Source organism: Somniosus microcephalus, chromosome 5 (genome assembly GCF_052327205.1).
Source record: "Somniosus microcephalus isolate GS21.2 chromosome 5, FLI_Smic_1.0, whole genome shotgun sequence".
NCBI classification, from domain to species: Eukaryota; Metazoa; Chordata; class Chondrichthyes; order Squaliformes; family Somniosidae; genus Somniosus; species Somniosus microcephalus.
The window spans coordinates 135,819,744-135,846,363 of record NC_140991.1 but is presented as its reverse complement, the minus strand read 5'-3'; the positions used below and the strand labels follow the sequence as shown (position 1 = coordinate 135,846,363).

At 46.9% G+C, this 26,620-nt stretch overlaps 1 protein-coding gene across 2 annotated transcripts in view; it reads right to left on the bottom strand.

Annotated features, from left to right (window-relative positions):
- gabbr2 (gamma-aminobutyric acid (GABA) B receptor, 2) overlaps positions 1-26,620 on the bottom strand; it is a 1,824,974-nt gene that overhangs the window by 322,545 nt on the left and 1,475,809 nt on the right. For both annotated transcript variants that reach the window (XM_085988269.1, XM_085988271.1), the window contains exons 9-10: positions 17,570-17,650; positions 10,832-10,982 (exon numbers count right to left, since the gene is read on the bottom strand). In XM_085988269.1, the coding sequence (XP_085844395.1) occupies positions 10,832-10,982; positions 17,570-17,650 (232 nt within the window). The remainder of the gene's footprint in view (positions 1-10,831; positions 10,983-17,569; positions 17,651-26,620) is intronic.

Sequence of the window (26,620 nt, the reverse complement as noted above, 5' to 3'; positions counted from 1 at the left end):
GTGCATAGACATTAAAGAGATCGCAATTAAATCCCTCCATTTTTACCCTTAGCCGTAAAAATCTCCCCTCAGCGTCCTTGTCCATCAAGGCAATGTTCTCTTTTATGGACGGACTCACCAAAACAGCCACCCCTCTACGGTTATTGTTTGCACAACTCGCAAACACCTCTCCCTTCCAAACCTTCTGAACTCTTTCTAGGATATCTGTAGTGGCGCTTCTTAGTTTCCAAACAGGCAGGCCACTGGGCTGTGGGGCTTTTAACATCGAGTAGACGCGTGTCGAAATAAAACGTTCCCAAACGTAGCTTTGTCTTTTAAACGGTTTACTATAACACTTAACAAACAGAATTACAAAGCAAACACGTATAAACGAACACGGTCAAAAACTGTACTGCTCCAAACCTCACAGCTTCTGCCTCTTTCACCACGTGCAGTTTAAAACTGTAAGATGGCTGCACCCATGTGTGGCTTAGGGACTGTTCCATTGTGGCAAGAATGAAGGGGATGTCGGACTATACTACTGGAGCAAGAAAATAGGGGGTTTCTTAATACAATAAGTCGTTCAGGTAAATTAACTGTATTATGCCATTTAGCCACTATTTTAAAGTATTTTCTTAAGCTTTTATGGCTCTTACATTCCGGCCCCTAATTGACTAGGCACATGAAGCATATCAATTACTCAAACATTAAGAGTCATAAACTAATGAGTTCAACATATTTACAATACAAGTGTCCACTTTTTTCTTTCGTTCAGGAGCTTTTCACGCTGCTTCTTGTAGCAGGCAGAGCTTTGTGATCGGTCTCTCCAGGGTACTGGTCTTGGTTTGCAAACAGACGCGACGAACGACGCCTCTGGAGTCTGGCATGGTCTTAATTATTTTTCCCATCAACCAAGAATTTCTAGGGGCTGAATCATCCACAATTAAGACAATGTCTCCGACGATGAAGTTCCTCTTTATTTTGGACCATTTTTGACGCTCCTGTAGCAGAGGTAAGTATTCTCTTGTCCATCTGGTCCAGAAGAGGTCTGACATATACTGAACTTGCCTCCACTTCCGACGGGCATACAGATCTTCCTTTTTGAAGACTCCCGGGGGCATGGCTGGCTGTGTTTTCAACAACAACAGGTGGTTCGGAGTCAGGGCTTCGAGGTCATTGGGATCATCTGATGTCTTAGTTATCGGTCGGTCATTAATGATGGCTTCGACCTCGCACAGAACGGTTTGGAGTCCCTCGTCGTCCAGCGCTTGCTGCTTCAGTACAGAACTGAGTAGTTTTCTTACGGTGCGTATCTGTCTTTCCCAGACACCTCCGTGGTGGGATGCAGCCGGAGGATTGAAGATCCACTTAATTCCTGTTTGCATCATGGCTTCCTGTATTTTAAGCTGATTCCAACCTTCAATAGCTTCCCGTAGTTCTCTCTCCGCTCCGACGAAATTAGTGCCATTATCAGAACGCATAATGGACACCTGTCCTCTTCTACAGACAAAGCGCCGCAAGGCGTTAATACAGGAATCAGTGTCAAGCGTGTGTGCCACCTCAAGATGAACTGCTCTGATGGTCAAACAAGTGAAAAGCACACCATATCTCTTGACAAGGCTCCGTCCTCGCTTTACCTCGAAAGGCCCGAAATAGTCCACCCCTACGTTTGTAAATGGGGGCTTGTCTGGTAACAAACGGTCTTCAGGCAGGTCTGCCATTTTCTGCTCCCCAGCTCTAGCGTGTAACCGTCTGCAAACAATACATTCAGAGAGTATTTTTCTTATTACGGAATTAGCTCCTGGAATCCAGTATCTTTGTCTTAGCTTCGCAAGCACGTGATTCCTCCCACTGTGTCCAACACTCTGGTGTATATGCTGAAGAATGAGAGTAGCAACACGGAGGTCCTTAGAAAGGATAGCGGGATGCTTGGCCTCCTCTGGCATAGCAGATTTGTTTAGTCTCCCTCCCACCCTCAGTACTCCATCTTGCAGTGTAGGGTCCAGCTTGTAGATATGACTACCTTTCTTGATTGGAGTATTTTGCTGTAGAGCTTCGGTTTCTTCTGGGTATCTTTGTCTTTGACTGAAGCAAACTATCTCCTTCTCAGCCTTGGCCAAATCCTCCACGGTCAATGAATTCTTGCTCAATGTGGTCTTGTGCTGATGCATATACTGCTGTAGAAGCATTCTCTGCTTATCAGGGTTACTTTCAGACTGACTGATAGTGGCTCGGTACTCTTTTCTCTTACCGCTCAGGTGTAGCAGCAACTCTTTCAACCTTAGAAACCATGCAACTGCTTTCCTCAACTGGTGCCATCCTGAGAAATGGTTAACAAGCTTGTTCACTGTGTCAAAGTTCTCTTTCGTAGTTATGAAATTTACTGTGACTGATCTCTTGACTTCGACGTCGTCTTCAGTAATCTGACTTGGCATATCTGGTCTTTCTGGCCATGATCTCTCTGTTTCCAGCAGATAACTTGGGCCTTGTATCCAAGTTTCACTCCTCATGAAGTTTTCAGCCTTCAATCCCCGTGAGGCTTGATCTGCTGGGTTTAACGAGGTGTTTACATACCTCCGTTGAGATGGTTGTGTAGCTTCTCTAATGGATGAGATTCTGTTTGCTACGAAGGTCTTGAAGCGTATCTTCTCATTCTCTATATACTTCAGCACCGTCGTGCTATCCGTCCAGAAGACAGATTCTTCTAATGGGAGCTGTAACTCTTTACGCATCACCTGGTCAACTTTAACTGCAACAACCGCTGCCGTCAATTCCAGTCTCGGGATGGTGACCTGCTTCAGCGGAGCCACCCTGGATTTTCCCATGAGGAAGGCACAATGTTTCTGGCCCTGTTGATTTGTCAGCAAGAGGTAGGTAGCCGTGCCATAGCCGTCCTCACTGGCGTCCGAGAAATGATGTAGTTGAGCCGTCTTTGTAACTCCAAAACTCGCGGGCTTGATGCATCTACTGACGTTGAAGCTAGAAAGTTGTTGCAAATCTGTCAGCCATCTGTGCCATCTCTGAGCTTGACCTTCTGGGATATCTTCATCCCATCCTCTCTTGTCTCTACGCAGCTCTCGTAGCATCAGCTTCACCGGCAGAATGAGTGGTGCCAGGAATCCAAGAGGGTCGTAGATGGAACTGACCACGGAGAGAATCCCTCGTCTTGTGGATGGTCTTTCGTTCACCATTATCCTGAAGTTGAACGTGTCTGACTCAATGCACCATTGTACACCAAGAGCTCTCTCGATAGGAAGGACATCGTGGCTCAGGTCCAGATCTTTGACTTCAGTGGCTCTTTCCTTTTCTGGGATAGAAGCTAGAACTGCTCTGCTGTTGCTTATCCACTTAGTCAGATGGAATCCTCCATTCGAACACAGAGTTCTAAGGTCTCTTGACAGTGCGATGGCATCGTCTTCTGTTGACACGGACTTCAGACAGTCATCGACATAAAAGTTTCTGAAGATTGTCTCCACAGCCTCGGATGGTGCTTTGCCCTTGCCATCTTCTGCAGCTTTTCTGAGAGCGTAGCTTGCACAGCTGGGAGATGATGTGGCTCCAAACAGGTGTACGGCCATTCTACATTCCACCATCGCTTCACTAACGTCGCCATCTGGCCACCAAAGGAAACGCAGAAGATCAGCATCTTCGTCAGGGATTCTGACTTGGTAGAACATTGATTCTATGTCTGCCATCATGGCAACGAGCTCTTGTCTAAACCTAGTCAAGACGCCAATGAGGGTATTAGTAAGATCAGGACCTTGAAGCAGCTGGTCATTCAATGAAGTTCCTCTGAATGAGGCGGCGCAGTCAAACACTACACGGATCTTTTTCTTCTTTGGGTGATACACCCCGTGATGAGGAATGTACCAGACCCTTCCATCGTCTCTGTTCAACTGTTCTTCGGGCACTTTTACAGCATAGCCTTTCGCTATGATGTTTCTCATGAAGTCCTTGTAGTCTTCGTGAAAGTCAGGGTTCTTGTTCAGCTTTCTCTTTAGACTGATGGCGCGTTGCTCTGCTATGCAGCGATTGTTCGGCATCTTCGCGGTCTGTCTTCTCAGTGGCAAACCAATGTGATAGTGGCCATCAATGAACTGTGTAGACCTTGTCATCAAACCCATGAACTGATGGTCTTCTTGTGACATCTGTCTTTTCCTCACAGCTGCGTTCTGAGAAGTCTGCGTTGAACTGCTGTATCAACAGCTCTTCAATGCTTGCGATAGAGATGCGATTAACTGTGATGTTTTGTCGTTCCTCCTTGTTCGACTTGTGGCCATCATCTCTCCTTACCGGTCCATTGATTACCCATCCAAGGGCTGTCCTGACGGCGTAGGGTCCGTCATCCTTGCTGTTTATCACCTGCCATGGCTCCATAGTTTTGTAGGCATTGGTTCCAATTAATAGGCCAATTTCTGCTTCAATGTATGGGAGACGCACCTTTTCTAGGTAGGGCCATCTATCCACATCCTTCTGCAGGGCTAGGTTCCCTATTCTAACAGGAATCTCCCTCTGTGTGAAAACATTAGGCAGGTCTATGAAGTCCTTCTCTTCTAGTCCACACACTTCTAGGTCTGACAGGATATAACTTTGCATTGACTTCTCATGACCCATGGTGCGTAATAGGATTTCTGTTCTTCTGCCTCTAACGTTCAGCTGTCGCATGAGTGATTCTGTGCAGAACGTTGCTGAACTACCTGGATCCATGAAGGCGTAAGTCTCCACAACCTTCTCACTCCTCTTAGACTTGATCCTTACTGGTACGATGGCAAGAATACAGTCACTGTCACCGGCCCCAGTGAGTCCACAAGTCTCTGGTTCTAGCGACACCAGAGCACTTGAAACAACCTTCTCGTCGGTATTGTTTTCTTCACTCTTCTTAGAGACTTGTTCTTCTTTATGGGTATGCAGCAGACTGGGATGTTTCCGGGTGCACTCTCTGCATGTTGTTCTTTGCTTACAGTTTCTACTCAGGTGCCCCTGAGAGAGACATCCAAAACATAGGCCGTTGCACTTCAGGAATTCGATTCTGTCCTTATGTGGCTGTGCTTTGATGTCGCTGCAGAAATCCAATGTATGATTCTTCTGGCAGAATAAGCATGGCTTCTGAAAGGCATTAGCAGGCATCACTGTGCTGCTCTTTTTGGGAGATGAGTTCTGGGGCCTTTCTTCCTCGGCCTGAGTGACGATAGTTGCAAAGCTGCTTCCCCTGGAACCACCTTTCCTGAGAGTCTTTGATTCAGCAGGCTTGGCTTTCACTCTTCCATCGGTGGTCGGGCTGACATCCTGGATGTTTCCAAACAATGGGTCCCGAGCAATTTTAGCCTGTTTGTCTATGAAATTCACTAAGTCTGCAAACCTGGCTCTACTTTTCCATCTCTCCATTATCTCAAAGGCTGTTCTTCTCCATTGTTCTCTCATCCTGTAAGGAAGCTTAGAGATGACGATTCTCATAGTCGTAGGATTGTCCATCTCTTCCATGAATTCAACATCCTCCATGGTGTTGCGACATCCTATGAGGAAGAGAACATATGCGTTCAATGCCTCTCCGTCTTCCGATCTGATCTGTGGCCACTTGGTAGCCTTTTCGATATATGCAGTGGCTATCTTCAGCTCGTTACCATAGTGCTCCTGCAGCAACTTCCTGGCTTCTATGTATCCCCGGTCCGGTCTCACTTGTTCACAGCTTCTGACCAGGTCTTGTGGTTTACCACTGGTGTACTGTCCCAGGTAGTACAACTTATCACTGCTGCTCTCTGTCTTGGAGTCAATGGCTTGTTCAAAGGATCTGATGAAGGGCTTATACTTGAGTGGGTCGCCTTGGAACACTGGTATGTCTCTTTGAGGGAGTCGAAACAGATTCTGTTGTTTTACAAGCATCTCTGTAATTTCGTTCTGACGTTGCATCACTCGGTATAGGCTTCTCCCTGTGTCTTCAGGCCTCTGGTGGTCATCAGCAGGGTCTAGTCCAGACCGTCTGACGTCTGGGGTAGCATCATGTGCTCCTGTTAGTGGAGGGGCCACTCTTCCATGCTGTAATGCCGGGGAATTGCTTTCGGGTTCTGTTGTAACTCTTGAAGGTGCCCTGGATCCAACTCTATGTGGCAACGTTGACTGGCAGTGGCTCCCGCCGTCCCGTGAGCCTTCATAATCTTCGTACGCACTCAACCTGGCATCTGAGACCTCGATAGCTGTTTTCATCTCCAGCCGTTCTTTCTTTGCCTGCACCTGGGCCCGTTGGGCCTGCACTTGGGCCTGCAGTTGGGCCTCTTGGACCTGCAGTTGGGCCTCTTGGACCTGCAGTTGGGCCTCTTCCCGTTCAAGAGCTTGCTTCTCATCTAAAGATGCTGCGCGCGCCATCAACGCCGCCCGTTCAGCCTCCGCTCTCATGCGTCGCGCCGAGCTTGTGGTAGAAGCGACTGACCTGCGTCCAGAAACAGAGCTACCTTCTTTTCGATTTTTGCTCGGTCTGGCGGAAGTCTCTGAAATGCTATCGTCTGGTCCGACTTCATCGTCAACCTTATCTTTCTCTGCTGTATCAGCATCTTGACGAATTTTTAACATCCACTGCTCTGTGGCCTTGATATAGTCCTTAATGCTGGTTGATTTAAGATCAAACCAGTCGTGCTGATCAGTGTTTCCCTCTTCTTCAGACAGAAGTGCTAATACATCTTCATTGAGTATATTAAATTCTTCATGCAGCTTGGAGAAATCGTAATACATCATGTCTTCAGCTTTCTTAATATTAGCATTATCTTCCATGAGACGATCAATTATCTTCATTTTTCCAGTTATCTGAACTAATTTAGCCTTCCTTGCACCTATGCTTCTATGTAACTTCTCTTCCCTTGCCTTTGGGGTGAGCTTTATTTCCCTCTTTTGGCCAGCAATCCTTCTGGCTGGGGGAAGCTCCTGGCTCCTTAAGGCCTCGGCCATTTTACCCGCAGCTCTTATTTAGCTTCTCAACAGAATGAACAAAGCAAGTAACAGTCACTGTACCTTCGCTTTCTTAAATTGTCGTCTGGCTCCGTGACCATTCATGTATACGTTCGCCGACGATTCCGTCCCTTCCTTCTTAGGGAGCTAGTTTTTGACTAATGTAGTGGCGCTTCTTAGTTTCCAAACAGGCAGGCCACTGGGCTGTGGGGCTTTTAACATCGAGTAGACGCGTGTCGAAATAAAACGTTCCCAAACGTAGCTTTGTCTTTTAAACGGTTTACTATAACACTTAACAAACAGAATTACAAAGCAAACACGTATAAACGAACACGGTCAAAAACTGTACTGCTCCAAACCTCACAGCTTCTGCCTCTTTCACCACGTGCAGTTTAAAACTGTAAGATGGCTGCACCCATGTGTGGCTTAGGGACTGTTCCATTGTGGCAAGAATGAAGGGGATGTCGGACTATACTACTGGAGCAAGAAAATAGGGGGTTTCTTAATACAATAAGTCGTTCAGGTAAATTAACTGTATTATGCCATTTAGCCACTATTTTAAAGTATTTTCTTAAGCTTTTATGGCTCTTACAATATCCTCATCCCAAAAGGTTTCTTGCAGACACAGCAAGTCCGTACCTTTAAAACCCTGCAACAACTGCTGCAATTTCTTCTCACCCCTCAGTCCGTTCACATTAATCAAGACCAATGTAATCATGGCTCCAAAGAAGGGAAGTATGCCCAATAATCTCCCCATCATTTAATCTCTGGCCCTTCCCTCCTCACATGCTCCTTCCCAACTTCTCAGCCAGCTGTTGCTTTTTCCTGCAGCCTCCGACTCTTTTTCCCCTCCTGTTTAAACTTTCCCTGCTGTTTCAGCCTCTTCCTTGCATTAAGTTTGGGCCCAGGAGCTGCCCTTCCTCCCTCCTTCTGCCCCTCACTAACCTTTCCCTTTTCACATGATGCCACCCCACCCTCAACTTCCATGTCTCTGTCCCCCTCTAATTCCTCACACTCAAGCTCTTCTGCAACCCCGTGCCTGCTCCCCGTCAGGTACATAATCCTGCTCCCCGTCAGATACTTCATCTCCCACAGAGAGTCTTCCTGCTATCACAGTTTCTCCCACTGTGCCGCTCCCTTTGACCACATCTCCACCTCTGACCCTTGCACCCTGTTCCCTCTCTCCATGGGACAATGGCGCACCTAAATTGTTCCCTTCTGACGTCTCTATCTCACCGATCCCATCCTGCTGCCCCTTTAAGGCTCCTGCCTCTTGCTCCCTCTCCCCATCCTGCCCCCTCCCGCTCACCAAGATATCCGACTCCCCGGAGCACCCACATCCACCACACACCCCGCTCCCACCTCCTCTCCCCCCGCAGCCACCAGACTCCCCAGGGGGAGCCGAACCGCACTAAGGCTTGAGTCTGCACTCGACCCTCGCTGCCCGCTGCTGTCTTTGTTCCCCTCCACAGCACTCAGCGTGTTTTCCGCCATCTCCATCCCGTCCTCCGCTCCGCCATCCTCTGCCTCTTCCTGTGCTCCTTTCTCCTTCATTTTACCAGCTGTGTCCTCCGACTGCACCGCTCCTCCAGCCATTCCACTCTCATCTCCTTCTCCCATCTCATCACTCATATCGCTCTCTTCTGCCACACACTCACAGCGGGTGGGGCCTTTGTGACACACCCCACAGCTCTCCGCCTTGCAGCTCCGAGCGATATGTCCCGACTCACCACAATTGTAACAACACAAATCTGGACAGTTTCTTACGAGATGGTCATGTCCCAGACAATAGTAGCACACCTTTACTTGGTTATCGTGCAGCACACGAAAGTACTGCACTCCCTCCAGTGTCTCGAACTTCATACTGTACGGCAAAGACCTCCCCCCCTCTGGGAACCGCACCTTTACATACCGGGTTCCGTCTGCTACCCGTGTTCCCGGATAGTACCTCCTTTTTATTTCAGAACAGATTTTAATGTCCCATGACTCCAACTTTTTGCTCAGCACTTCGTCCTCAATGTACACTGGCATGTTCAAAAATGAAACCACCACCTCCTCTGAATATAGCAGAGTCACCTCCAAGAATTTCTCACCAACTTTCAGACTGAGTAGCAGTTTTTCCACCTCCTTACGGCCACTGACCATCACCTCAAATCCCACATTCGGCTTTGGTCGGCAGGCAAAGCAGCTTCCCTCGCCACAGTCCTCATGAGCCGCCTGGATTATATCCCAGGCTTGAATCTTCTTATCTTCACACGGCACCACCACTGTATTTTCTTTACCAAACCTCCTGAGGTTCCGGCCCAAATCTTTGGGCCATTTTTTTCCCCTTCCCACCACAGTTTCTTCCCTAATTAAATTCCTCTTGGGAATATTGTCCTCTGAGGGGCCCGGCACTCCGGGCCCCTCAGCAGCCATCTGGCTGTTTTTTGTGGGCCAAAAAGGCCCTAAACCCTGAAAACAACACCCCAAAACCCACCACCAACTTTTTACAAAACTCCCTCCAACACCCAGCTGCAATTAGGCAACCAGTAACACCTGGCTCACTCTAGGTGGGAGGGGCTAGGAGAGTGCTACCCACTGAACTACAGCTGACACTTGCTGCACCAGAACAGGAACCTCCATCACAAGTGGGTAAACAAACTGAAAACAGCTTTCAAAATTAAAGACCATAACAGGCTCTACAACTGACCCACAAATAGGTCAACAGCTCACAAACACAACAAAGTAGTACACTGTATTAAAATCCTAAATATGGAAATTTTAGAGCAATTGTTTTACATAAAATTAAAACTCATCACTCTTCCAACCTCACTCTCTGTTTTATTTCCAAACATTGGCAATTCCACAAGCGCAGTGACTGTAATACTCAAATAAAACCAGGTAAAAAACAACCTCCTTACCCCAAAAAAGTCTTGAAGGAAATAAAACTTTTGTATAAGACAATAGCTGGGTATGCCCCAGAAAAATGCTTTTAGGGAAAATAAAATATTTTTATAAGCTACATTTTAGCCGTTTCTTCATTATATATATATATATCTCCTTTGAGGAGCAGCACTAAATGAACACAATTGTACTGCATTTCTCAGAAACCATCAACTCATCTTAAAAATATTCTGCCTCAAGTCTGTGTACAACCAATAGTGTGAGAAAATAATGGTCTCATTAACTGATCCTAATCCTGTCTTCCAATTAATCTGATTTGTTAATATTGGTAACCTCTTGTCCCAGAGATTGGATAGTTTCCCTTGTGAAACACTAACTGACACATGGGTTAAAATACTGTCAGCTAAAATGCTAATGGGGGTGTGTATGAATGGATGGTTCATCAAATTAATTCCAGTATGTTTCATGGAGCTGGCAACTGCAAAGGGCCAGATCATGGGAATAAGCCCACCAAGTGGTGAAGACATCATTCAACACCATGCAATAAATTCCAACATGGTATTATAGTCGTTCAAATATTTAGAATGTATGATGGTGATTGCATTTCCTGGTAATTAGTTCATTTATTCATTCAATCAATATCATTCAATAAATTCACAGCAATTACATGACAATAGTTCATTCTTCAGCATGAATGCCACCCAGCATCAATCACATGGACAGCACTTACTGTCAGCATCTCCATACTGACTGCTGCTGGCAAATAAATGGACTCAAGAGTTGAATAAAACTAACGCCATGAATTTCATAATACATAGTGAAAATTAATGGCTACCCCAGATCAATGGCAAGACTATAATCTTCAATTCAGATGAGGAGTATAAACTATTTGAGCTGGGTTTGGCATTTTATGATGTTATCTGAACCCCTTAATTCAGATTAATGCCTTGTAATCACTTTCCGATATCAATTTTTCTTATATAACTGTACTGGGCTTTTCCCCAAGGAACAGTTTAAATAAAATCCTTACTTCTGATTTCGATTTTTGATGTTGAAGAAGAGAAAAGCACTGGACATGAACATTCCTAAGACAGTCAAAGCAGAAAGAATAATGTAGAGCGGTAGGGAAATCTTGCGCAGTTGTGGCTGTATAATAGTCCTGTCCTTTGGAGGTTCAACACCTGAAAGTAAAAATAGAAGATTCAACTTAAGATGATGAAAAATACTGTCCACTGTTTGTCACATTTAAGTACTTAGCACAATCCATTAAACTAAATTATCAGAAACAAAAACACAGCAGTATTGGAAGCAAAACATGTATTGCCTTGTCAACCTTGAAAAACGCTATATAGCCATGAATCAACATCAAATGGCACAAGCCATCATACTCTAGTCTACACTAGCCTGACAAGGTAAGAGCCAAGGATTCATTATTCAATTATGTCTTTAAAATATTTACATTTCAATTTCTTGTTTAAAAAAACCAAACACTATGGGGCAGATGAAGTGGTTCTCATTCAGCACCACTCTTCAAGCACAGCGTGTGCCTGCACTCCACTAAGCTACCCTCGCCTGGTAATGTGAGGACCACTCATTGGGGGGAATTTTAACCCACAAAAACAGGTGGGTTGGGGTCGGGTGGGAGGTTAAAGAGTTAAAAAACTGAATCCCGACCCCCAACCCGCCTACTTCTGGTTTTAACGGAGGCGGGACAGGGGCAGGCAGCCAACCCGCTCCCAGGAAGCAGGTATCCCATTTAAATATTATAATGAGGCTGGCGTACCTCGTGGTGATCCACCATTTCAAACTAACTCTGGCTGGCCGGGTTTCCTGGGCTTCGGGGAACCTGCCAGCTAAAGGGAGGTGAGAACTGCTGGATTCAGGAGGTACACTGACCTGTTGGAACCAGCATCCCTGCCTAACCCATCCCTTGTGATTGGACAACGCACCCCACACCCCTCTATGAGGCCTCCGATCTCCCCACGAGGCCTCCGATCTCCCCACCCTCCCCACGAGGCCTCCCCCCGCCTCCCAAGGCCTTAGATTCCCCCTCCGGCCTCCCCCTCCGGCCTCCCCACTCCGGCCTCCCCACTCCGGCCTCCCCACTCTGGCCCCGATACTCCTCCGGCCCCAATTCACCCCCCAATCATCCTCCGGCCCCCATTCACCCCCTGGATCATCCTACAGCCCCCAAAACTGCCCCCCCCCGATCCCTCCCTCCCTCCTCCCATTTTCCTGGGTTTCCCGACCGCTTTCTAGCCCCCCTGCTCCCTACCTGCCTCCAGATTAAAATTCCGGCCATTCAGTTATCTTTGTGGTGTTCCTGGTGCTCCGAGCATGATGTGCCATAGGGGTCAGGGGTCAGAATGTTGGGTATCAGCAGCTGTTATGGGCCGATAACTCTGCTTGAGACACTGCCACTTTTTATCATTTAAGTGTCTTGAGGCACAAAGGCCTATTTCAGAAATCATTAGTTGGAAACCAAATAAAAGGAGGACCAGAAAGGAAGAATTTCCCTGTTACAAGAACCCAGGAGTAAAACTGTATAAAAAGTGACTAGTTGGATAGATAAAGAGAATTCAGTAAATGTAGTATAAATTGATTTTCAGAAGGCTTTTGTTGTGTCTCCTTACCTATATAACAATTAAGAAGGACTCCGGGGTGGAGAGTTTAGTTAACGGCCATTTTATTTACAATATGCTTCTTCACTCAATGCACTACATTTCCCATAGTGCATTGCAAATCACCACTATGGTATCCCATGTGGGACAATTCTAATACACATTCAAAATACACAACATATTTCCTCCCCCTTAAAATAGAATGTCCACAAAACAGAATAACTGAAAATGACTATAACTTTGGAAGAGAGGGTAGACTGCCTCTACAATCCGCTAACCCTGGGGATTATTCTGCCCCATGCACACAGGTTAGCACTAACTGTAACTAAGGTGCTCTGGAGGCTGCCTTTCTCTTTGGGGGTAACACCTAGTCTCAGGAGCAGGCTCTGGCTGGCTCTCCCGTGACCCTGCAGGCGTGGCTTCCTCCCTCGATGGCACAAGAGTGGATGGTGCCACCGTCTCAGGGTCGGATGACCAGTCCCTGCTGGAGCACCCAGCAGGTCCTTGATCCTCTGTTTCTTGGGTTACCTGTGGCGACTGTCTTGGCAGTAACTGGTCTACATGCCGTCTCCATGTTCGGTCGTCTCCGGTGCGGACTCGGTATGAAACGGGGCCCGTCTTTTGAATGACCGTAGCCGGGACCCACCACTCCGGGGTGGTGTAGTTACGCGCGAGGACTTTGCCCCCCCACCACAAAGTGTCGTTCTTTGGACCTCTGAGCTCGTCTGCTGACTTGATCCTGCTGATTGGCGTGCACCACTGCTTCTGTGGACGTTGGCCTCAGCAGGTCAAGGCGTGTCTGTAGCTGCCTTCCCATGAGTAGGTAAGCAGGAGATGCTCCAGTCGTAGCATGAGGCGTGTTTCGGTATTTCAGCAAGAAAGTATTCAGCGCTGCTTTAGAGGAGCATCACTTCTTGCCGCTTTCAACGCACATTTCAGCGTTCTGACAAATCTCTCTGCCAATCCATTCGTGGATGGATGATAAGGCATGGAGAATGTGTGCTGGATTCCATTGCTCTTGAGGAACTCCTCCATCTCCTGGGATGTGAACTGTGTTCCATTGTCAGTTACGATCTGCTCCAGCAGACCAAATCGCCCGAACATCTCTCTCAGAGTCTCGATGGTTTTCTCCATAGTGGTAGTGGACATCACTGCAACCTCCGGCCATTTGGAATGGGAGCCCACCGCGACCAGGAACATCGCTCCTTCCACTGGTCCCGCGAAGTCCAGATGGATCCGTTGCCATGGTGTCGCCGGCCATTCCCATGGATGCAGTGGCGCTGCTCTTGGCATATCCCTGGTTGTCTCGCATGATGGGCATGATTTCGCTTCAACTTCAATTTCATGATCCAGACCGGGCCACCAGAAGTAGCTTCGTGCCAGCTCCTTCATCCGGACAATACCATAATGTCCTGAGTGCAGCTCGTTGAGGACATGTTTCCGCAGCTTTGGTGGTATGATCACTCGCATGCCCTCTTGACAGGTAAGGTAGGAGCTCAGGTGGTGCGTCTGGCACCCGTGATCCATCTCCTCGCATCACCTGATCCAGCACCTTGGATAGCATAGGGTCCACTCTGGTCTCTTTCTTGACCTGCCGGGCTGTGACAGGGGCATTGCTCACCATGTCAAAGTAGAAAATCTTCTGCTCACAGCCTTCAGAGGGCACAGGCAGCGGAAGTCTTGACAATCCGTCCGCATTGCCATGTGCTGCTGACCTCCGGTATTTGATGTTGTAATTGTGAACGCTTAACATCAGTGCCCAGCGCTGCATCCTGCACGCTGCCAGGGAGGGTATTCCTGTGTGTGGACCAAAGATCGATGTCAGAGGACGATGATCCGTCAGCAAGGTGAATTTCCTTCCGAACAAGTAGTGATGGAACTTTTTGATTCCAAAGATGATGCCCAAAGCCTCTTTTTTGATCTGTGGGTATTTCACCTCCGCCTTGCTCAGGGACCTTGACGCGAATGCAATCGGCTTCTCTTCACCTGAGGGAAAGATGTGGGACACGACCGCGCCGACGCCATAAGGCGACGCGTCACAGGCCAGCTGAATCTGCAATGACGGGTCAAAGTGCGTCAACACTCTGGGGTCAGTCAAAGCTGCTTTGGCTTTCTTGAATGCAGCTTCGCACTCCTTCGTCCACGCCCAGGCCTTGCCCTGACACAGCAACTCATGTAATGGCTTCAACAGTGATGCCAGCTGTGGAATAAACTTTCCGTAATAGTTCAGGAGACCTAAGAATGACCGCAGCTGGCCGACATTTGTAGGTGCAGGAGCATCGGCAATGGCTTTCACTTTCGACGGTGCTGTGTGTAGGCCGTCTGCGTCGATGACGTGGCCTAGGTACTCCACTGATGGCTTGAAAAATTTGCATTTGTCCTTGCGAACGCGTAAGCCATATTCTTCAAGTCTTCCCAGTGTCTTCGTCAGGTTCTGCAGATGCTCGTTGTCGTCCTTTCCTGTGACAAGGATATCGTCGAGATAACATTGTACCCCTGGAATGCCGCTTAAGATCTGGTCCATAGCCCGCTGAAACAATGCTGGTGCTGACGTTATACCAAAGGGTAGGCGGCAGTACCTGTAGAGGCCCTTGTGGGTGGTGATGGTGAGGTACTTCTGTGAGTCCTCTTCTACATGCATCTGCAAGTAGGCTTGGCATAGATTAATCTTGCTAAACTTCTGACTGCCTGCTAGACCCGCAAAAAGATCTTCAATGATGGGGAGGGGATACTGTTCAGCTGAGAGCACAGGATTCACTGTTACTTTGAAATCTCCACATAAGCGAACCGCGCCATCACTCTTCATCACTGGTACCACGGCCGTGGCCCACTCACTGTGCGAAACCGGCACCAGGACCCCTATCTTGACCAGACGCTCCAGGTCAGCCTCCACCTTTGGTCAGAGGGCGTAGGGAACATTCCTGGCCTTCAGGAATCGTGGCTGGCTGTCAGGCTTCACCTTGAGTTTGACCGTAATCCCCTTCATACTCCCCAATTCTCCGTCAAAGACAGCCGCATGCTTTGTCAACACTGCTGCTAGCCCTGCCTCTTCGACTGACACCGCATTCACTTTTTTCCAATCCAGATGAATTTTCTCCAACCGTGGCCTGCCCATCAGGGATGGATAGTCACCCTTGACAACGTAAACTGGCAGCATCACGGTTTTTCCATTAAGCTCCACCTTGACCTCCGTCTTACCCAGCATTGGGACTGTTTCCCTGGTGTAGGTCTTTAAGATGAGCTTGGCCGGCGTCAGTGATAGGTGGTTCAGTTTTTCTTTGAATAGCTTCTCTGAAATCAAGGAGACAGCGGCCCCTGTATCCAGCTCCATTTTGACCGGTATTCCCTCTAGTAGTGGAGTGACTCCATAGCCTGGTGAGCCTCCATTCACCGTTAACACATGGAGATTCAGCTCCCCATCAGAGTCTGTGTCACTGTCTTCCTGTTCTTGTTTCACCATGTGTAGGTTTTTCTTTTTAGAACGCCAGTTGGATGTGTTTCCTTGTTTGTTTTTGTGTGTCTCTGTGTAGGATTGTTTGCTTTGCCCTTTGCACACACGTTCAATGTGTCCTTTCTTTTCACATTTCCGACAGGTCAGGTCTTTACACCAGCAGTCAGATGGCTGATGACCTGACCTTCCACATCTGTAACACACTCTGGCGCCCCTTGCATGCTTATCCGGTGTAGCTGCTACCCTGTGCACTCTTGTTGCAGCCCCCAACAGCTGTGCATCTTTAGCTGCTAACTCCATAGACACAGCGAGCTCCACTGCTGATTTAAGCGTCAGTTTGTTAGTCGTGAGCAAGCGCTTCTGTGTTGCTTCACATCTTAGTCCACACACAAACCTATCACGGACAGTGTCAGTTAGAGTTTCACCAAACTCACAATGCTCAGTTAGCTTCTTTAGCACTGCAACATATTCGGCTATGGACTCACCCTCCCCTTGGTTTCGTTTGTGAAACCTGAACCTCTCGGCAATCAGCAGTGGCTTGGGTGCGAAATGTGTTTCCAAAACTTCCACAATCTGATCATATGTCTTAGCGCTGGGCTTAACCGGGTGCATCAAACTCCGTAACAAGCCAAATGTTTTTGCTCCAATCACACTGAGGAACGTTGCCACTTTCACGTCATCTTTAATGCCATTTGCAGTCACGAAAAATCCGAAACGCTCTGTATAAGCACTCCATTGCTCCGCCGTTTCATCAAATGGTCCAAACGCTCCGGTTAGCATAGCCATTTTGTTATCTTTTTTTTTTAACAGTCCTTTTCCTCCACTTTTTAAAAATTTTTACAGTCCTTTTCCTCCACTTCGTTTCACTGTATCGTTACTCTCCCCCTTCTTATTTGTGTAACACACGAACCGCCACCTTTACGAGGCGATTGCATCAGCACTAAACTTCGGGCGCGCCATTGAGAAAAGACAGGAACTTCTTACTTTAAACATCGCCGATTCCAGTGCAAAGTGATGCGCAAGTCCGTCGTCCTCGTCGCCAGTTTTGTTGTGTCTCAAGGGGTTTTATACCCTTACCTATATAACAATTAAAAGGACTCCGGGGTGGAGAGTTTAGTTAACGGCCGTTTTATTTACAATGTGCTTCTTCACTCAATGCACTACATTTCCCATAGTGCATTGCAAATCACCACTACGGTATCCCATGTGGGACAATTCTAATACACATTCAAAATACACAACAGCTTTCAATAAGGCATACCACAAGAGGCTTGCTGAAAAAAATGTAGGTATATGGTATAAGAGGAAATATCGCAATATTCAGAGAATGTTGTTGATGGACAAGAATAAAGAGGGAAACTGAGTGTCACTTATATTGGATAAGAGTCGGAAGTGGTGAACCCCAGGAGTCAGCGCTTGGTGAGCTTTTATTCATGTTATCAATAAATGATTTGGACTTGGGGATAGGGAACAAAATCTTGAAATTTGCTGATGACACAAAAGTAAGGAATTTGGCAAACAGTGAGGAGGACTGTAAAGTCTGCAGGAAGACATAGACATGTTAGCAGAATGAGCAGACAGATGGCAGATGAGGTAGTATGAGTATAATTATGAGGTAGTACATTTTAGGAGGAAAAACAAGGAATGAGATTGTACACTCAATTCAGGTATCACATATAAACACTGTTTGTCCTACCTTGAAACCTAAGAGTGTCGTTAATTAGTTCCAGGGAGTCGGCTATGGCGTTATAATCTCCAACTTTAACTTCTACTTTATCTGAAAGGAAAGAGGGAACATCGCATTCAAATGTTTCCGACATATGACTAAACAATCGTCATCGTGAATGTTACATTTTCTTTACAGCCACAATCAACTGTGAAAGGTAAATGACTGTATAGGAACTGAAAGCTGATAAAAGGTTAACAACAGTAATCCTGAGTCCTGACTTGGCTGATCTGTTTCCCTGTACTTGTTCAATAACCTGGCAGCATATAACTCCCATTTTATATTCAAAATAGCCAATCAGGCAAGTGAATATATGGTTCTGACTGATTGAAAAGGCAAATTTAAACTATTAAATTAGTTAACCAGATTTTCCTACACCTGCAAGTTAAATTATCATCTGGAATAGAAATCATCTTTGTATCTTATTATCTCATTAAAATTCCCATTTATATCTGTCAAACGAAATATCAAGGTCTTTTTCAGATAGATTATTTCTTGTCCAATTTGGTTACTATAAATTAAAATGTTTGAGCATCCCTCCCCAAAAAAAAGTGACATTGGGTACACATATTTTGGAATTTGTTCCTGAATGCTTTAAATCAACCAGCACAGTGAATCATTTAACTCAAGTAATTTTAATTCAGATATATGAAGAAGAATGTGTCTGAAATGATAGAGGATGTGTCTAAGTCTTGTCGATCAGTGTAGGGATATCTGTTCCCTGGCAGATTAATGGAGAGAGGCAACCATTCAGATTCTCTGGAATATATGAGTGTGCATTAAACCCCAAGGCCATGAAATTGGAGCCTTTTGCGTCAGCCGTTAAAGCCGGTTTGGAAGAAAAAATGGTGTTCACTTTGCTTCAGGCACAGAATGCGATGGCTGCCATTTTGGGCAAGTCGGCAGCGCAGCCACTGCCTGTGCTCGCTTCCCATATTTAAGTGATCCAGATTGTGATGTCAATTGGCATGCAACGCTGAATTGACACATGATCTGGGATTTTGGACGTCGTCCCTCTTAATAACACCCTCTCCAAACCACGGACAGCAGTACAACGGAGCCGCTGTCAGTGCTTCTTAAGAAGACACACACAACTTTCAGATAAGTATAGATTTTTGCTTTTGTACTGTTTTTTACATTTGATTGGAGTAGTGGCTTGGTGCCATACATTTAAAACATTGTTAAAGTATGCAGGGAGTGCTGTTGGATGGTACCCTTTCCCTGGCCTGTTGAGCCATTTGCATTAGTGCTGAAGCACTTTTACCATTTTGGATCAGCAGAAGGCAGCTCTCGTTTAAGAGGTGCAGGCTGCCTAATGCTGATGCACTTTTAATTTTTTTTATCTGCAAAAGGCAGCTCAGCTTTAAGAGCTGCAGACTGCCTTGAAGAGGAGCAGGCTAGCTTTAAATAAAGCTAGCTTCACTCGAGCAATGCGAACATTGGGCCTCTGCTGAGCGCACCAGCAGCGCATTCAGCGCTAGGCTGCACGCTACAATCATGATAATTAGCATTCGTTTTCTTGCACTATCGAATTTCCAGGCCCTAGTCTATTACTGCTAAGGATACATTAGATCCCTACTGATCTATTGGTGATTTGAGTTCTTAAGATGCTGAAAGCTGAATAAACAACACTGATCTGTAGTGTACACACATATGGTATCACTGCTGACTCTCATTTCATTAATGCATTCTTGTCTGATAAAATTATTTTTCATACAGAATCAACTTGCACTAAGTTGTAATATTTTTACCCTTTGTGGAATATGAGTAAGTTGCCTTCTTAACCACCTTATCTACCTGTCCTGCTACCTTCAGGGATCCGTGGACATGCACTCCAAGGTCCCTCTGTTCCTCTACACTTCTCATATCCTACCATTTATTGTGTATTCCCTCGCCTTGTTAGCCCTCCCCAAATGCATTACCTCACACTTCTCCAGGTTGAATTCCATTTGCCACTTTTCTGCCCACCTGACCAGTCCATTTATATCTTCCTGCAGTCTACAGCTTTCTTCCTCACTATCAACCACACGGACAATTTTTGTATCATCTGCAAACCTCTTAATCATGCCCCCTACATTGAAGTTTAAATCATTGAAATATACCACAAAAAGCAAGAGACCTAGTACTGAGCCCTGTGGAACCCCACTGGAGACAGCCTTCCAGTCACAAAAACACCCATCAACCATTACACTTTGCTTCCTGCCACTGAGCCAATTTTGAATCCAACTTGCCACTTTTCCTTGGATTTCATGGGCTTTTACTTTTCTGACCAGTGGGACCTTGTCAAAAGCCTTGCTAAAATCCATTTAGACTACACCAAATGCGCTATCCTCATCGAACCTCCTTGTTACCTCCTTAAAAATTTCAATCAAGTTAGTCAGACACAATCTTCCCTTAACAAATCCATGCTGACTGTCCTTGATTAATCCGTGTCTTTCTAAATGAAGATTTATCCTGTCCCTCCGAATTTTTTCCAATAATTTGCCCACCACCGAGGTTAGGCTGACTGGCCTGTAATTACTCTGCCTATCCCTTCCTCAATTGTTAAATAACGATACAACATTAGGAGTCATCCAGTCCTCCAGCACCACGTCTGTAGCCAGAGAGGATTGGAAAATGATAGTCAGGGCCTCCACTATTTCCTGCCTAGCTTCTCTTAATTGCCTGGGATACATTTCATCCACCAGGCCTGGTGATTTATCTACTTTCAAAGATGCTAAACCTCTTAATATTTCCTCTCACACAATGTTATCTCATCTAATATTTCACACTCCTCCTCCTTAACTACAATGTCGGCATCGTCCCTATCTTTTGAAGACAGATGCAAATTATTCATTAAGAACCAAACCCACGTCTACCTTAACACACAGGTTATCTTTTTGGTCTCTAATGGGCCCTACTCTTTCTTTCGTTATCTTCTTGCTCTTTATGTATTTATGTATTTGGGTTTTACTTGCCAATATTTTTTCATGCCCTCTCTTTGCTTACTTGTTAAACTTCGGACATCTACCTGGTAAATGGCACTATAGGGTCAATTTACTTTGGCAGCTTCCTTAAGTTGCGATAACTTTTTCCACATTTGTTCCCAGGTCATATGGGTGCTCTGCACAATACTGAGCCAATCCACCAGTCTGCACTGCTGTGACTGGTGCCCTCAAGTGTTAACTAGTGCAAGCTTCCTTGCACCCATCTCATGCAGCGGCTCCTCCACCTTACCAACCATCAGGAGTTTTAAACACTCTGCTGCTCTATTAATAGGCTACAAACATCTTTTCTTGTTTCAACATTCAACCGTCCTTTAGCTTTTACCAAACGCTTCTTGTAGCGATTAGAAATGCTGAAACATTTTTCTCCCTATTCAACCGTTTACCCTTAAGTAGCCGGATCCTTTTCAATTTCAAAGGTTCCCTACACATGCAGTTTCCTGCAGTGATGACTGACTTCCAGTTGCTGGAAGTTTTTCCCATTGACATCAGTTTTGCTCGGATTCTTTGGTCAGTTAAATGATGCTTTGATATTGAGGGCAGTTACTCTCATCTCTCCTCTGACATTCAGCTCTTGTGTGCATATCTGGATCAAGGCTGCGAAAATGTCTGAAGGCGAGGGGGTCTGGCAGAACCCACGCTGAGGATCAATGAGGAGGGTATTGCTGAGTAGGTGTCACTTGATGGTGGTATTCATTTGCCGATGAATTGGAGGAAATTTGTTGGGACAATTTTTGTTTGGTTCAGATTTGTCCTGCTAACACCTTTTAGGCATCCTTTGCTCAGAACACATATTACAAACTACTCATGTCAAAGTCTTTTCCATGGAAAAATGGCTAAAGAATCTTAAACCATGACACTACCATGGTGATGCTTAAATGAAGACTTAGTAAAACAACAACTGCTTTATAACTCAGAATAATACAACATGGCTATCTACAATGCACTTGTCTTCTGGTCTGAATCTTACCTGTGTCATAATCAAACTGGTATTGGCTCATATTACAGCAGCAGTGCCAGTGGTTATCATAACCAGCTCTTCTGATCCTATTAATGTCGGCACAATTTACATATTCTTAGTGCATGGGATATTCTGGCTATCAATGTTGTACAAGTCTTCTTTCAGAATAAAAACAATAGCCCTGGGAAGATTCTACAGGTTAAGAATCTCCTTTAAGTAAATCAAGCAACTGATGGACTACAGTAGTGTTAGTAGTGCCACAAAGGGGAATTTGCATTTGCTGTCAGAAAATTGATCACAAGGGGAATTTAAAGCAGTATTTTTGCCACATTGATGAGTTTTATGGGTAGGCAGGAGGAAGATAACGTGGGAATAGGCTCCTCCAAAGTCTATAATGTTGGACTCCAGGATAAGCTTAATGTGTTAATCTGTAAAAGAATTAGTTGCCATAGATGTGATCAAATACTGTGCTTATAACATCAAGAAATCATAAAGTCCCAAAGCCTGGATTTTTTTCTGGGCAAAGGCAATAGGTTACAATTGGGTACAAATGTATTTCTGTCTGTTTTTGCAAGTATAACAGTAAGTAACATATATGAATATTTAGAAGTCTGACTAATGGACTTGTGGTGGCACAGCAGCTATTTGTACACAAGCATCTCTAGAGAGTGCAGAAAAATCCACTTGAGCAGTGTGTGTGTGTGTAGGTGTGCATGTGTGTAGGTGTAGGTGTGTGTGTGTGTAGGTGTATATGTGTGTGTGTGTAGGTGTGCATGTGTGTAGGTGTAGGTGTGTGTGTGTGTAGGTGTATATGTGTGTGTGTGTAGGTGTAGGTGTGTGTGTGTAGGTGTAGGTGTGTGTGTGTGTAGGTGTATATGTGTGTGTGTGTGTGTGTGTGTGCATGTGTGTAGGTGTAGGTGTGTGTGTGTGTAGGTGTATATGTGTGTGTGTGTAGGTGTAGGTGTGCATGTGTGTAGGTGTAGGTGTGTGTGTGTGTAGGTGTATATGTGTGTGTGTGTAGGTGTAGGTGTGTGTGTGTGTAGGTGTAGGTGTGTGTGTGTGTAGGTGTGCATGTGTGTAGGTGTAGGTGTGCATGTGTGTAGGTGTATATGTGTGTGTGTGTAGGTGTAGGTGTGTGTGTGTAGGTGTGCATGTGTGTAGGTGTAGGTGTGTGTGTGTGTAGGTGTATATGTGTGTGTGTGTAGGTGTATATGTGTGTGTGTGTAGGTGTAGGTGTGTGTGTGTGTAGGTGTAGGTGTGTGTAGGTATAGGTGTGTGTGTGTAGGTGTAGGTGTGTGTGTGTGTAGGTGTAGGTGTGTGTGTGTGTAGGTGTATATGTGTGTGTGTGTAGGTGTAGGTGTGTGTAGGTGTAGGTGTGTGTGTGTAGGTGTGTGTGTGTGTAGGTGTAGGTGTGCATGTGTGTAGGTGTATATGTGTGTGTGTGTAGGTGTAGGTGTGTGTGTGTGTAGGTGTAGGTGTGTGTGTGTGTAGGTGTGTATGTGTGTAGGTGTAGGTGTGCATGTGTGTAGGTGTAGGTGTGTGTGTGTGTAGGTGTAGGTGTGTGTGTGTGTAGGTGTATATGTGTGTTTAGAGGGGGAGTGCTGGCTGAGGAGTGGCTGTAACAAGCGTTAGGTTATTGTCTAGTGAGGACTGAATGTGAATCATATTTAATTGGAGAAGGATTTGTTTCACAAGAAATCTTGGCACAGATAAAATGGCAAGCTTTACCTACCTACCTGATCACCAGCAGCATTCTAAAAATGGAACACTGCACAACCAGCTGGCAGTTCCACTGAGTCACCCCACAGTGTTTTTTGTCTTTAGTGATAGATTCCTACCTCTGACTTTAGAGCAAGAAACTCAAGCCAATAATGAGCATTTTTACTGTACTGGAGTTTTGGGACTGGCATCTAAAATTGAGAAAAATGCCAGTCCTCCTGAACATGACAGCTGGCTGAAGATGGACCTGCTACATAGAGCATTCAAACAGATGTTTTGTGACTGAGACACCAAGCATTATGAGTCTCCAACAGGCTGCTTTCTCAGTAGAATAAGATGTGCAAAACAATGTTTTCTTTATAGTGTGGAGGGTTGATAGTATTTTAAATTAAAAGTAAACGGTCTAGAGTATTGGGGGCTGAAAAACTGCAGCCCTTCTGCTGCATTCCCACCACAATTTTGGCAAGAATCCACTGGAAGGGCTGGAAATTAGGTTGGGACCAGGATACACTGGGTTTTGACCTTGTACATGGGGTTCCGTGATGACCTGTTGTGGTAAACCACTTTTATCGTTCACTATCGTTATACTATGGTTATCACTGTTATATCGTTACACTATGGTTATCACTGTTTACACTGTTGTATCACTACACGAGGTCGCCTCTTGTCACGCTGTTATACCTGGGCTGACCACTGCTGACTCCGCCCATGGCTCCACCTACTTGCCCAGGTATAAAGGTGGTCGACTGGCTGGTATTCCTCCTTGTTGGATCCGATCACCCATGAGGGTGGGCTCTGTTATTTAGCCAATAAAAACCTATAGTTACTGTCTTAACTCGTCGCTTTTCATTGGATGAATTGATAGGTATATCAATTTTATTGGCTAAATTTTGAAATGTCTTTAACGGAGCAGCCAAACGACCAGTCAGACGCCCAGCTACAACAGCCACAGCAGCCGGCCTGGCTGCGAGCCCTCCGACCGCCGTACCTGGATCTAAACCCACAGGCAGCAAACTCAGCCCTCGACTTCAAACACTGGCTGAGCTGTTTCGAATCCTACCTGGGAGAATCCGGCGTGCCTCAGAGATCCAAACTAAGAGTTCTGACCGCCCAAGTGAGCCCTAAAGTATTTGCACTCATCCAGGACCTTACTACATACGAGGCCGCCCTCAACCTGCTGAAAGAGCAGTACCGGAGCCCGGTAAATTCTATGTATACCAGACATCTCCTAAGATCCCGCCCACAACAGCCAGGAGAGTCTGTAGATGAATTTTTACGGGCGCTACAAACACTCGGCAGGGACTGTGACTTTAAAGCTGTAACGGCTGCAGAAAATACTGAAGAGAATATCCGCGATGCCTTCGTGAAAGGCCTTCAGTCCGACTACTCACGGCAAAGACTGCTCGAATCAAAGGACCTCGACCTGAACACAGCTGCAGCCCTCGCTCACTCTCTGGAAGTGGCCCATCGGGACCTCGAGGCGTATTCCAGGTACTGTGCTGCGCGACCCTGGGACTCGGGCCCGACCCTGACCGCAATACCCCTCGCACCGCCGCCTCTGGGACCTACCTCAGCGTCGGCGTCCCGGACCCGATCGGGACTGCCACCCCTGGTACCGGCTGCGACATCGGAGCCCCGCGATCGGGCCGCCGGCTGCTTTTTCTGTGGCCAGGCGAAACACCCGAGGGCACGCTGCCCTGCAAGAAACGCAACCTGCTCCGACTGCCACAAGAAAGGCCACTTCGCGAAGGCCTGCAGGGGGAAAGCCACAGACGCCAGCAGTGCCTCATGCGAGTTGTGGGGGCGGCCATCTTTCATCAAGGCCACAGATGCCAGTATCCCCTCGTGTGAGTCGTGGGGGCGGCCATCTTTGATCAAGGCCACCGACACCGGCAGTGCCTCATGTGAGTTGTGGGGGCGGCCATCTTCTCCGCCATTTTATGCAACATCGTGGGCACCGCCATTTTGTTCACCACACTCGACCGCCACCTTGTCTCCAGACCCGACCGCAGCCTAACACGCAGACTACAGCAGCTCGCTCAGCCATACACTAGCCTCCGTCACACTGGACCAAGCTCGCCCGCATCACCTGTCCAAGTCCATGATGGACATCAAAGTAAACGGCCACGCCACGACCTGCCTGTTCGACAGCGGAAGCACGGAGAGTTTCATCCATCCAGACACGGTGAGCCACTACTCCCTCACTGTCCAGCCAACGCGCAACCGGATCTCGATGGCGTCGAGGTCCCATTCAACAGACATCAGCGGATACTGTGTTGTGACCCTGTCGGTTAGGGGCACGGAGTATAAAAATTTTAAACTTCTCGTCCTGCCCCAACTCTGCGCTGCTGTCCTACTAGGGCTGGATTTCCAATCCCACCTTCAAAGTGTCACTTTGGCATACGGTGGACCCCTCCCCCCACTCACAGTCGACAACCAACAGCCTTTAAACCGCCCACCGCGTACCACCTGCGGCCTATCCACCCTCAGGGTTCCGCCCCCTCCCTGTTCGCCAACCTCACCCGCGACTGTAAACCCGTCGCTACCAAGAGCAGGCGGTACAGCGCCGGGGACAGAGCTTTTATTAGCTCTGAGGTGCAGCGTCTCCTGAAAGAGGGCATCATCGAGAGGAGCAACAGTCCCTGGCGTGCCCAGGTCGTAGTCGTTAAGACCGGCGATAAAAACCGCCTAGTCATTGACTACAGCCAAACCATAAACCGGTACACCCAGCTGGACGCATACCCCCTTCCCCGCTTATCTGATATGGTCAATCAGATTGCACAGTACCGAATATTCTCTACCATCGACCTTAAGTCGGCTTACCACCAACTCCCTATCCACCCTGAGGACCGCCAGTATACCGCCTTCGAGGCGAATGGCCGCCTCTACCACTTCCTTAGGGTTCCCTTCGGCGTCACCAACGGGGTTTCGGTCTTCCAAAGGGAGATGGACCGGATGGTTGACCAGAACGGGCTGCAAGCCACGTTCCCCTATCTAGATAACGTCACCATCTGCGGCCGCGACCGGCAGGACCATGATGTTAATCTGGAGAGATTCCTCCGTACGGCCCAACGGCTGAACCTCACCTACAATAAGGAGAAATGTGTGTTTAACACCTCGCGCCTTGCCATCCTCGGCTGCGTAGTAGAGAACGGAGTCATCGGCCCCGACCCCGAAAGAATGCGCCCCCTCATGGAGCTTCCCCTCCCCCACTGTCCAAAGGCGCTGAAGAGGACCCTGGGGCTCTTCGCCTACTATGCCCAATGGGTGCCGAATTATGCGGACAAAGCCAGACCCCTCATGAAATCCGCCTCCTTCCCCCTGACGGCAGAAGCATGCGCAGCCTTCTCCCTCATT